The sequence below is a fragment of the Ovis canadensis genome, chromosome 15 (genome assembly GCF_042477335.2).
Source record: "Ovis canadensis isolate MfBH-ARS-UI-01 breed Bighorn chromosome 15, ARS-UI_OviCan_v2, whole genome shotgun sequence".
In the NCBI taxonomy this organism is placed as follows: domain Eukaryota; kingdom Metazoa; phylum Chordata; class Mammalia; order Artiodactyla; family Bovidae; genus Ovis; species Ovis canadensis.
The window spans coordinates 57245426-57259409 of record NC_091259.1 but is presented as its reverse complement, the minus strand read 5'-3'; the positions used below and the strand labels follow the sequence as shown (position 1 = coordinate 57259409).

The 13984-nt window shown below is 39.3% G+C and overlaps 1 protein-coding gene across 1 annotated transcript; it reads right to left on the bottom strand.

Annotated features, from left to right (window-relative positions):
• Positions 1-7831: 7831 nt before the first annotated feature.
• Positions 7832-8784, bottom strand: OR51G1 (olfactory receptor family 51 subfamily G member 1). The gene is given in 3 exon segments (XM_069554155.1): positions 7832-8390; positions 8392-8604; positions 8606-8784. Coding segments are annotated over 3 exon segments (951 nt in total).
• Between the last annotated feature and the right edge of the window lie 5200 nt (positions 8785-13984).

Here is a 13984-nt window from a genome sequence, read left to right as displayed (position 1 = left end):
TTGTATTCCCATCTCTTTCAGAATTTTCCACAGTATGTTGTGATCCATGCAGTCAAAGGCTTTGGCATAGTCAATAAATCAGAAGTAGATGTTTTTCTGGAACTCTCTTGTTTTTTCGATGATCCAACAGATGTTGGCAATTTGATCTCTGGTTCCTCTGCATTTTCTAAATTCAGCTTGAATATCTGGAAGTTTACAGTTCACATACTGTTGAAGCCTGGCTTAGAGGATTTTGAGCATTACTTTGCTAGCATGAGAGTATTGCAATTATGCGGTAGTTTGAGCATTCTTTGCCATTGCCTTTCTTTGGGGTTGGAATGAAAACTGACCTTTTCCAGTCCTGTGGCCACTGCTGAGTTTTCCAAATTTGCTGGCATATTGAGTGCAGTACTTTCACAGCATCATCTTTTATTTTATTTACTTTATTTCATCATCATAATTTATTGGTGGACTTGGTGTGTGAATGTGAACATCAGGTTAATTATACAGTGAATATGTATTATACAGTTCCATGTATTTTATAACTACATGTAAATAATATAGAGAAACTTACAGAAAAAGGACTGATGAACATAGTGGAGCAAGGTTAGATTCACAACACTAACCTATGGTAACAGTTCTACATTTACCCAGGGAAGTTCCATGACACCTAATTTAAATGAAATATATCTGTATTCCCCCGAATTGTGTGTTATATAGAAAGCTATCACTGATCTTAAGATTTAAAACTTCCCCAAATTAAATATGCATATAATATACATAATATCATCCTTAATATGGATATCCAGTTCTTTTATTTTTAGACATCTTATGAAAACATTTTTTAAGAATACTATTGAACTGTGAATTATACTCATGATAGAATTTGTTTCTATTGCCCTGAGATAGTTCAGTTCAGTCACTCAGTTGTGTCCGACTCTTTGCAACCCCATGGGCAGCACACCAGGCTTCCCTGTCCATCACCAACTCTTGAAATAGTTCAACTAGAGTTCCATCACCTCTGCTAGCTTTGGTCCTAGTGATGCTTCCTAAGGCCCACTTGACTTTGCATTTCAGGATGTCTGGCTCTAGGTGAGTGATCACACATATCGTGGTTATCTGGGTCATGAAAATTTTTTTGTATATGTGTGTACATGTGGGTAAATATAAAACTATATGTAACATTAAATGGGGCTTTTTATTTTTATTCTATTTTTTAGTTAATTTTTATTGGAATATTGTGTTAGTTTCTGATGTACAGCACAGTGAATCAGCTACACACACACACACACACACACACACACATCCCACTATTGTTTTTTTAATTTTGTTCCTATTTAAGTCACCACAGAGCATTGAGTAGAGCCCCCTGTGCTAAACAGTGGTTTCTCACTAGGTATCTATTTTATACAGAGCAGTGTAGAGTTATCAGTTCCAATTTCCCATTTCATCCCACCTTCTCCTTCCCCTCTTTGGCATCCATATGCTTGTTTTCTATGTCTGTGTCTCTATTTCTTCTTTGCAAATAAGTTCATCTGTATCATTTTTCTAGATTCCTCATATAAGTGATAATATACTATATCTGTTTTTCTCCTTCTGACTGACTTTACTCTACTCTGTGTCAGTCCCTAGGTCATCCATGTCTATGCAAATAACTCTATTTCATCCCTTTTATTGTTCAGTAATATTCCATTGTATATATGTATCACATGTTTTTTATCCATTCTTCTGTTGATGGACATTATGTTGCTTCCATGTGCTGATATTGTAAATAGTGCTGCAGTGGATATGTGGGTGCATGTATCTTTCAATTGAATGCTTTTCCTATCACCAAAGGGGAAGAAAGAAATCTGGGCAAGCAAGTTCTTGAAAATATTACAATTGTGTTGATGCTTATTCTTGGGGTCCCAGGTAACCGCATATGCTCCTGACGCCTGCCCATGCTCAGGGACTCCATCTCCTCTTCCTGCCTCTGAATCATCCTCAGTTATCTCTTGTTCCTAGACATCAAGGAGCTGATTGGAGAAACTAGTCCATTCTGGTACCTTTGTGGGAACATGAGTTTCTGCAAAGGGTGGTTAAGCTTAAAGAGGAGTTTTATGTGTTAGCATAAGGCTGTAAAGAGTTAATCATCTATTTGGGACTCTTAAAAGCTGATAGAGAAGACATTTAGAGAGAAGAATGGAGGTCATTTCAGTGTTTTTATTACCCACCTAATTAGCATCCACCACATTGGATCTCTTTGGGGACTACAAAGGTATAAACATTAAGGATTTCCCCAGAATCCCCAAACCAATCATAGCGCATTATTCCAATTCATTGGCCTGTCAGGTCCTCTTGGAATATGATGAGATTTTTCTTGTGGCCACATTCCATTAACTTTACATCAACTACATTGTTGACACATTTTGAGTGTCATGAAGCAGTGTTTTTCAAATTATAATCTCCAGATAATCAGAATCTGAATTACATGTGATGCTTGCTAAAATTCAGATTTCTGGGCCTTCTCTCTGTTTTACAGTTAGAAATGGACATTTATGACAATCAGAGAGGTTTAGGAATTTCATATATCCTTGTCTTTATGATTTGATTTCAATACTGATTCCAAATTTTTCTATTCTTTCTGTAGTTCAAAATCCATCTTCACTTTTAACATTGAATTTATTCCAAAACACAGTTATACCTCTTGTTTTAGTTTTACAAACTGCCATATGAAAAGACCAGACTGAGTGGTTTTAAAATCAGCAATTTATACTGTCACAATTCTGGAGGTTAAAAATCCAAGACCAAGGTGGCAGCAGATCTGGTGTCTTCTTATTCTTTCCATTGGCAAGTGACATTTCTCTCTGTGTCCTCACTTGACTTCTCCTGCAGACATGAAAATCCTTTGTGTCTCTTCCTTTTCGTGTTAGGGCACCAGGTGTATTGGGTTAAGGACCACCATGAAAGTCTCATTTTAACTTAATTACTTCTTTAAAGACCTTGCCCTTGAATACAATTACATTTTGAGGTACCAGGGATTGGGACTTTAATATGTAAGTTATGGGTAGAGGATACAATTAATTCCATAGTACTTGTGTGGGCATACATTCCACCACTCATTTTTTTTTCAACTAGTTAATAAATATTTTAGAACAGAGATAATGCTCCCCTTTACACAAGTAATATTTGTTTATAGCCTCTGAGTCCAAGCACTGAGAAGAGAGAGATAGTATTATTTATGGATATATATTGGCATAAAATTGGTCTGCATCTCAGATGTTATGGAGAGAAAGAAAGACAGAGATAAAGGGAAAGATAGGGAGAGAGAAGGACTAGATTAATCATTCAATAGCTTTGATTAGAAGGAACATAGAGTTTGATTATAGTATAGGGAAGACAATACTGTCTGCTGTAAAATCTCAGTTATTCAGCTTCTGCAAAGGAAACACAGGACATGATGTGTTGAGAGACAAAACAAAAGCTCATAATTTCTAGCCCAGAAAAGTGTGTGGAGTTGGGGGAGGTAGAGAGAAAAGAGAAGAGTCAGGTGAACATTTTGTATCCAAAGATCTATCTTGAGGAGAGACAGAACTTAGAGAGATTTCAGGGTACCTAACGAAGGCAATGGCACCCCACTCCAGTACTCTTGCCTGGAAAATCCCATGGACGGAGGAGCCTGGTAGGCTGCAATCCATGGGGTCGCAGAGAGCTGGACACGACTGAGTGACTTCACTTTCACTTTCATACATTGGAGAAGGAAATGGCAACCCATTCCAGTGTTCTTGCCTGGAGAATGCCAGGGATGGGGGAGCCTGGTTTGCTGCCATCTATGGGGTCACACAGAGTCGGACATGACTGAAGCGACTTAGCAGCAGCAACAGCAGCAGCAGCAGCAGCAAAGGGCATATTATTGGACTGAGACAAACTCATGCTAAATGAATGCTTTTTAAAATAATTTTTTTAGTTGTTATTGAACAATGAGGAAATAAACAATGAGATTAAAAAATGGGTCAAAGATCTTAATAGGCACTTCACTAAAGAAAACATTTAGAAAGCAAATTAGCATATGATAAGGTTCTCCATATCATATGTTATCAGGGAAATTCAAATTAAAACGATGATACACCACTGGATACCTATTTCAATGGCCAGAGCAGAAACAGTGACAACACTAAATGCTGGTAAGGATGCAGAGCAACAAGAACTTGCATATATCATTGGTGGGAATGCAAAAATGGTACAGTGACTTCAGAATGTAGTTTGACTAAACTGCTCTTAGCATAAGATCCAAAACTTGAAAGCAATAAAAATGTTGCTGAGAAGGTAAATGGATAAACTGTGGTACATGCTGACAATGTAGGAATAGTTATGCAGATACAGAGAACAGACATGTGAATACAGCAGGGGTGGGGGAGGGGAGTGAGGTGAATTGGGAGATTGGCATAGACACTGCTATGTGTGAAATAGACAGCGAGCAGGAACCTGAGCATAACACAGGGGACTCAGCTCTGGGCTCTGTGGTGACCAAGATGGAGGGGATGGGGGAGGAGGGAGGTCCAAGAAGGAGGGGATATATGTATACGTATAGCTGATTCTCTATTGTACAGCAGAAGCTAACCCAGCATTGTAAAGTAACTATACTCCAATTAAAAAAATAAAGTACAACTCCAAAAAAAAAAAAACCAAAAAAACAAACAAACAGGAAAAGACCTGTCAAATCATGAAAACATGTAGAATATTTAAATGCAAAATATTATGTGAAAAAAGTCAATCTGGAAAGGCTACATGCTATATGATTCCAAATATATAATGTTCTGGGTAAGGCAAACCTAGAGACAGTAGAAAGCTCAGTGGTTTCCAGAGGATGGGTTGGGGAGACGGATGAATAGGCAGAGTACAAGGGAATTTTTGAACAGTGAAAATACTTTGTATGATACAATAATAATGGATACATGTCATTATACACTTGTCTAAAGCACAGAATGTGAAACACCAAGAGTGATCACTGAGGTACTGTCATGATGACCACCATATGCAAGATGAGGGTGTAGGAGGTGAGAAGTGGAAAATATCCATGCTCAAACCTGAATCCAATGCCTTTTAGGCCATAAATGTAGGTGACAGTTATACCAGAACAGGTCAGGTTTGTGTTATCCTGGTAGATATAGCATCTTAGGGAAAGGATGCTAAGGCCAGGGAAAGGATGAGAGTCAGGTTCCTGGCCCCAGAGTCTACCTATTGGACTCTGGAAACAGTAAACAAAGAGGTCTATCTCAGTGAATGAGAAATGACATCTGGTAGCTACGGTTGTGATAAGAACTGAAGACTCCCAGAAGGAGAAACTATAAATGAAGAATTGCTGAGTGAAGTGGGCATCTGTAACAACATAACAGAGATTAAACCATAATAGCCAGGGCACTAAGGAGGGTAGAAAAGTCCAAATCAAATTACAGGAATGCCAAGAGAGTCAATAATTTATACATGGGTTCACAAAAGTGATAGTCGTACTTAAAAATGCATAACATCATTGAATTGCTTAGGGAAAAGAAAAGATGGGGATGAACAAGTTGCTGGTGTTATTCAGTTACTATGTCAAGTCTGCCTCTGACACTGCATGGACTGCAGCATGCTGGGTTCCTCTGTCCTTCACTATCTCCTGGAGTTTGCTCAAGTTCATGTCCAGGCATATAATTTCTCTGGAATGACCATTAAAATAGAGGCTATGGGTATGTGCTGCCAGTCATGGAAGACTCCATGGTTTTGGCTCTGGAGAGAAATCTCAGATCCATTAGCTTATATACAATATGCAATATTGATATGCAATATTCTGTTATTACTATCATGAACATTATTAGATACTCCTTCAGAACATATTTTCTGCCCAATTCTGACCACTGTAATTACTCTGATGTTTGTTTTTCTCATCATTTCTTGGTGTGTGTTACTATGTGATTGTTATCTCCTTTATAGTCCTAAAATTTAGACTCAGTCTATTTGGGCTGTTGTAACAGACTGGGTTTAAAAAACAAACATTTATTTTTCAAAATTCAGGAGGCTGAGAAGTCCAAGACCAAGGTGTAGGCTGACTGGGTTCTTGCTAAGGGTCCTTGTTCTGGGTGTGCAGACAACTTTCTTCTCTCTGTGTCTTCACATGGTGGAGAGAGATCATCTCTCTTATGTCTCTTCTTATAAGGGCGCTAATCTTATTCATGAGAGCTCCACTCTCATGAGCAAACTTCCTTCCAAAGACCAAATACCATCACATTGGAGATTAGCCTTCAAAATATGAATTTTGAGGCTGGGGGGTGGGATCACAAAAGGGGCCTGCAAGGTAGCACTAGTGGTAAAGAACCTGCTTGCCAATGCAGGAGACATAAGAGACATGGGTTCAATTCCTGGGTTGGGAAGATCATCTGAGGGAGGGCATGGCAACCCACTCCAGTATTCTTGTCTAGAGAATCCCATGGACAGAGGAGCCTGGAGAGCTACAGTCCATGGGTTGCAAAAAGTGCTACTTAGCATGCACGCATGGGAGCACAAATATTAAGTTCACAGCACAGACTTTTTTTTGAATTATTTCTTTTTAATTGGAGGATAATTGCTTTACAATATTGTGTTGGTTTCTGCCATACATCAACATGAATTTTCTTCTGTTTTCTGGCAGTTGATTGCCTTACATCTTTCCTGATATTACAGGAAAGAGATAAAAATTGAACTGAAGCATACAAAATGAAGAAAAACAATCTCTTTAAGAAATAGTCTTATCTAGAAAGATGAAGCTGTTTTGATTAATTCACTCATTGGTTCCTTCATGTGTTGATTTATTCAATCCACATATATTAAACCTTTTTTGGAGTTCTGTGTGTATTGTGTGTATGTGTGTATGTTGTTTATTAAGGCTAGACATCGACATGAGAAAAACATCTTGCAAAAAACAAAATGTGCATGTGTTTCTCTCACTTCTCACCCCTGTAATAACAGGATAATGGAAGAAAGAAATTAAATCCCTTGACTAGTTATTCAGATGATGGATGATTACCCTAAACCTTAACTACCTTCTAAAAGGCTCAACTATGATTATTGCTTTGCTGTTGTTCTAACTGGAGAACTTACCTCAAGCTCCTAGAGTGTCTTCTTTTTCTTAACTTTGTGGTACGCTTAGGAAGAAGCCTCATGAAAAGTTATTAACTGAGGCATAGGTATGTGTATCTGCAAGTCTGTTGCAAACGAATAAAAGTGATACTTATGATAAAGCAATTAACCAAAATGCAAATTTAAATATATGAATCTCTGATCAAATTTCACTGACTAGAGGAGTAAAAGATGAAATCTGTGTACTCTTTTGGATTTTTTCCAAGTAATAATAGGCAATATTTGTTGAGACTTGATAACACTTCAGGCACTGTGTTACAGAGTTACATGAATGATCTCATTTAATCTTTACAATATTTCTATAAGGAAGGTAATATAATAATTTACATTTTCATTCTGCAACTGAGGAAACTAAAGAAGAGAGAAATTGAGTAATTTTCCCAAGGTCACACATGCTGTATATTGCATATTTCCTTTTTATTGATAATTGGGAGATTGCTACTTTTCCCTAGTAGTAGTAGTGTTAGCCACTCAGTCGTGTCCAACCCTTCACGGCCCCATGGACTGTAGCCTGCCAGGATCCTCAGTCCATGGGATTCTCCACGCAAGAATACTAGAGTGGATTGTCATTCCCTTCTCCAGGGGATCTTCCTGACTCAGGTATCAAACTCAGGTCTCCTGCATTGCAGGCAGATCCTTTACTGTCTGAGCAATAGGGACAGCTAAAATAAAAAAAAATATCTATGGGTTTTATGCCCCAAACTTCTCTTTCTCTAAACTAATCCTGCTGAAAACCCCTGAGTGATTTTATAAACTCAAACTTCTTAACAATGTGTTGGTGGATTTGCTTGGTCTTGATGCTGTAGACAATGGGGTTCATGAGTGGTGGGACCAGCAGATACACATATGACATGAGGAGGTGTACAGTGCGGGGCAGATGTTCACCGAAGCAGTGCACAAGAGATAAGCCAATCATGGGGATGTAGAAGAGGAGCACAGCACAGATATGCGAGACACAGGTGTTAAGGGCCCGAAGTCGCTTGTGGTGGGAGGCAATGCTTAACACAGTGCGGAGGATAAGGGCATAAGAGAGGAAGATGAGCAGTGACTCCACACAAACAGTGCAGGCCACAACAAACAGTCCATAGATGTGATTGACGATAATGCTAGAGCAGGCCAGCTTCATGATCTCTAGGTGTAGACAGTAGGCGTGGGCCAGCACATGGGCGTGGCAGTACTGGAAGCGCTTCAGGAGGAATGGCAGGGGAAGGATGAGCAGCGCACTCCTGAACACTGAGCTCAGCCCCATCCTGATGATACGCGCAGGTGTCAAGACTGGAATAACGCAGTGGGTTGCAGATGGCCACATAGCGGTCAATGGACATGGATAACAGGACTGAAGACTCCACCAGGGACAAAGTATGGATGAAGAAGAGCTGAGTGAAGCAGGCAGGGATACCAATTTCCCTGGCATCAAACCAGAAGATGCCCATCACAGTGGGCAGTGTAGAAAGGCAAAGGCCCAGGTCTGTGAGGGCAAGCATGGCCAAGAGGTTCATGGAGGGTGACATCAGTACGGATGACATGGATGATGGTAAGGTTGCCTATGATAACTGTCAAATAGATGAAGCAGAAGGGAATAGAGATCCAGTCGTGGAGATCTTCCAGACCTTGGAAGCCCGTCAGGAAGAAAGTAGCTTTCTGGAGGCTGCTATTATATAGGATTCTCATGACTTCATAACCTTGAATTCACCAACCTGCAATATAGAATGGGATTTCTGAAGAATGACAGGGCTGAATGCTCACTCACCTATCTTGGGGGTCAGTGATCCAGGAAGGATCTGCAGATGAATTGGCAAAGAATTGGGGCACCTATCTATTAGCCTTTTCTGGAAGGTCTAGGAAGGTGATCGTCATAGGTGATTTCTATAGCTCATGGATGCTGTGTGATTTAGGCTTATGGTGATATGTCCATCTGTATTGGACTCTCAGTAGTTTAATGAGGTCACCTCAGATGTCACCTTTTCCATATGTTCCTTCCTTAAAAAAAAAAAAATCTCCAATTCAATCAGCAAAGCGCTTAAAGCGGCACCATCTATATGTGGAACTGGTACTATACACACCATACTGCATAACTGTCTTCTAGAATCAGCTGCATATCAAGAGCCTTCAAACGTATTTGTAACCTGGCTGGGGACTGTCTTTCATTCCACAGTGCCTGGCCCTCGGGGGAATGCAGGAGAAGCATTGAGTAAATATTTGTTGGACTACTTAAGCTTGTAACTCGTGACCAGAGTGATCACTTTCCTGAATTTACATAAAACCTTTGATGGCTGAGGAGGCAAATGTCGATGTGCAAATTTGAAGTCTGGAACTGAGAAATGTCTGAAAAGGCAGTTTTCAAAAAAAAAAAAAAACAACTTCTAGGACAGGGTGCTTCAGGGCTTAGTTCTGAGAGACATTAGGAGAGATGTGTGTTTCTGTCATCACGGTGGTTAAGCTGAGGCCAGATGTAGAAACGGAGATATGGAGGTGGGAAACATTAGCTCTAAAACAGTGATACCAAAGACAAACCTGAAATGGTCAGGAAAAGCCTCTAATCTCTAGCCTAAGGAAAGTCTATCTTAAGGCTCTCAGAGTGAGCTGTGCCTCTGGGGTTTGGATAATATGACACAGAGGTATAGGCCTGTCCTATAAAACCTGAAACCAGGCTCTCCCTTACCTCTGCCTTCTGAACTTTTATTCAGTTATGTTTATTGTAAGCCACACTCTAATGGGTTCTATGTATATTAATGTAGTGTGACTAGTATATTATTTATCACATGCATGCTGCTGCTGCTGCTAAGTCGCTTCAGTCGTGTCCGACTCTGTGCGACCCCATGGACGGCAGCCGACCAGGCTCCCCCGTCCCTGGGATTCTCCAGGCAAGAACACTGGAGTGGGTTGTCATGTTCTTCTCCAATGCATGAAAGTGAAAAGTGAAAGTGAAGTCGTTCAGTCGTGTCCGACTAGTAGCAATCCCAGGGACTGCAGCCTACCAGGCTCCTCCATCCATGGGATTTTCCAGGCAAGAGTACTGGAGTGGGGTGCCATTGCCTTCTCCATCACATGCATAAAAATCTTAAAATAGCTAATGTTTAATATGTTATCTTTCTGTCACCTTCCTAAGTGCTTAGAGTTTATTATGCCATTCAACTCTCACAATGATCACATTATCAATAGATAGATTCTATTTTAAGCAGCATATTACAGGTGAGAAAACCATAGCTCAGAAAGATGAAATGACCTGGGTAAATTTACGGAGCAAGTAAGGGTTGAGTATGGAATTCAAACTCTGATCGGGTATTCCAGAGTCTACATTATTGTCTTACATTATATTTCCTACTACTGTACTGTACTAGTACTGTAGCCTACTACTACATAGCACTTTAGGTCTTACAAAAGTCAGATAATTTTTAAAAACATCAAAAAACAAAACAAAACTATACCAAGATATATGTATCGACAACCATTTCAACTATGTACATGACAGATGAGAGGAAATGTGTTCTGGGGACTAAGCTCAGTTGGGACATGCTGAATGTTAACTTAAAAAGAAATTTTTGGGGAGATTGTCTAGAGGGTATTATAGGTAGTGATTTTTGCGTTGAGTGGAGGCTTGAGTTATAGGATATCTCCCAAGAATATGCAGAAAATTGCTAGGAGATGCAGTGTGGAAGAAAAGACAAGGCTCCGTTCATAATACTGGAAACTATTTTACATGAGAGTAGAACATAAAATTAGAACTAGAAAAGAGACAGAGATTGGAGAAAAGAAATAGGATAAAAATAGTAGTGTATAATGTTACTGAAGTCAAATCACTACTGTTGACTAAGAAAAAGAGATGGTGTAAGATGTGGGTTTTTTGAAAGGCATTGCACTTATGATGGTGAGTTCATTATTGATTTTTCAGAGAATATTTCCATAGATTGGAGAAAGACCATACAGGCTTACACTATCAGTGAATGGGCAGGACTATGTAAGAAGTGTATGTTACTTGCAATTTTCCTCCAGGAAACAATCTACATGATAGGTGAAGATGGGATATTTTAAGGAAGAGAGATGGAAAGTTGAGGGTACTCTTTCAAAAAAGCTTCTTTTATTAATCAATAAAGTGAAGAAGCATTGAATGGCTGAGAATAAGAAAGACAAAATGTCTAGGCCAAGATTTTGCCATTCAAACTACAAATCAAAACAAATAGTAAAACAGATAATAATGCAATAATTAATATAATACTGAAATTAATGTTGTTTTATGTTCCCAAAGGAGAAACAAACAAACAAAAAGATATAAAGAGGCACTTTTAGCAAACAAGAGAAATGCAGGAGAAAAGTGGAGACTTGGAGAGAAGACGGGCTGTGAAGGAAGAAGGGAATATCATAAGATTTGAATAGCATGCTGTTGGTGGCACAGACAACAATGCAATCTGAGTCCAACACTGTGAACAGTGATGGAAGAAAAAAAGTTTCAACAAAACCTTAAAAATGAATGATAATAAAAAAGGAAAATTTTTCCATATGTTAAGTGGAGATACAAATAAGAGTTTAAAAATATATATGACTTTTCAGCCAGCAGACTCAGTCAAGCTGGTTTCCATCCATTCCACATGGAGAGATTTCAGAGAGTTTGAGAAATAGAAGAGGTAGAAACCATCTATTTCATCATATATCTCCACACAGAGAAGCTTCACTCTGCCTGCTTAATGAAAAGTTGCATCCATAGTATCCCACACCAATTATTATCTCCACTTCCTCCAGATTAGTGGATCAGAGAAGTGTCAGCTGACACTAGACAACATCATACACCCTTGAACCACCCTTAAGCTCTACTTTATTGGTGTAAAAGGATGTTGTCCTAGAGGCTGCAGCAGAAATAGAGAAGACATGGGCTAAACAGATTTCAATGACATCTGACTCCCTCTGTCTCTTATTCTTCATATAATTGCACACAATGGTATTTACAATGATCAACATCTATGTTGGTGACAGTCTGCAAAGTTACTCCGAAGGACAATTATGACCTCATATTAGTGTAAAGTGTTACACTAAATATTGGTGTTACAGAGCATGATCAAATTCATTTTAATATTATGATAATACAGTTTTAAGGTAAGCAAAGTAGAGATCACAATTTTAGTTTTAAAGGTAGAGGAACTATTAATAATATTCCTGAGGAGGAAAGAGATAAAAAGCAGCAAGAATTAAAATGGACGATGAAGATGACTTTTACAGGGTCACAGACAATGACAAAGTGAGGACTGACTATCCCCAGGCCATCTGCTTCTCAAAACGTCTTTGACTAATTTTATGATTTGATTTGGAGATTCAGAAGTAACCAAGATTGAGAGTTCAGTGTCTGATTCTATGTGCCCCAGTAATTTTTCTTTTTCTTTTTCTTTTTTGTATTACATACCTGAGCAGCAACAGTTGGAGAGAAAAGTGAGTTGGGTGCATTACTTCCAGTCAGAATACAGGAAAAATGATAGCTCAACTATAAGAAGATTTCCTGCTTGAAACACAGGGTTCTTTTGAAGAGCCCAGCAGCTTCTCCCTTGGGGCCTCAGCTGAGGTTGAAAATTCCCTGAAGAATTCTCAAAGCACTTGGCTAGAGAAGGAGGCTGTGAGAGGCTGAGAAACCCTAATCTTGTATGTAGGCAAGGGATATATTCAAAAGGATGTTTGTACTAACAGATTTCATTTTCTGAAATTGTGTAAGAAAGCACTAGCTTAGATTGAAGAGAAGTATTACACAAGAAAATGTTTTGATTCAGATTCAGATAAAACATATAGTTTATCCTAACCTTATCTCTGATACTTTATATCCAGCAACCTAGGACATATGACTTAATGTCCAGAGAAATTACATCCTTAGGTTAAGAAGCAACAGTTAGAACTAGACATGGAAAAACAGACTGGTTCCATATAGGAAAAGGACTACGTCAAGGCTGTATATTGTCACCCTGCTTAATTAGCTTATATGAAGAGTACATCATGAGAAACGTTGGACTGGAAGAAACACAAGCTGGAATCAAGATTGCCAGGAGAAATATCAATAACCTTAGATATGCAGATGACACCACCCTTATGGCAGAAAGTGAAGAGGAACTCAAAAGCCTCTTGATGAAAGTGAAAGAGGAGAGTGAAAAAAGTTGGCTTAAAGCTCAACACTCAGAAAACGAAGAGCATGGCATCTGGTCCCATCACTTCATGGGAAATAGATGGGGAAACAGTGGAAATAGTGTCAGGCTTTATTTTTGGGGGCTCCAAAATCACTGCAAATGGTGACTGCAGCCATGAAATTAAAAGACGCTTACTCCTTGGAAGGAAAGTTAGGACCAACCTAGATAGTATATTCAAAAGCAGAGACATTACTTTCTCAACTAAGGTCAGTCTAGTCAAGGCTATGGTTTTTCCTGTGGTCATGTATGGATGTGAGAGTTGGACTGTGAAGAAGGCTGAGCACCAAAGAATTGATGCTTTTGAACTGTGGTGTTGCAGAAGACTCTTGAGAGTCCCTTGGACTGCAAGGAGATCCAACCAGTCCATTCTGAAGGAGATCAGCCCTGGGATTTCTTTGGAAGGAATGATGCTAAAGTTGAAACCCCAGTATTTTGGCCACCTCATGCGAAGAGCTGACTCATTGGAAAAGACTCTGATGCTGGGAGGGATTGGGCTCAGGAGGAGAAGGGGATGACAGAGGATGAGATGGCTGGATGGCATCATGGACTCGATGGACATGAGTCCGAGTGAACTCCGGGAGTTGGTGATGGACAGGGAGGCCTGGCGTGCTGCAATTCATGGGGTTGCAAAGAGTCAGGCATGACTGAGTGACTGAAATGAACTGAACTGAACTGATATCTAAAAAAAGGAACCTTTTCTCTCTTTTTTTTAA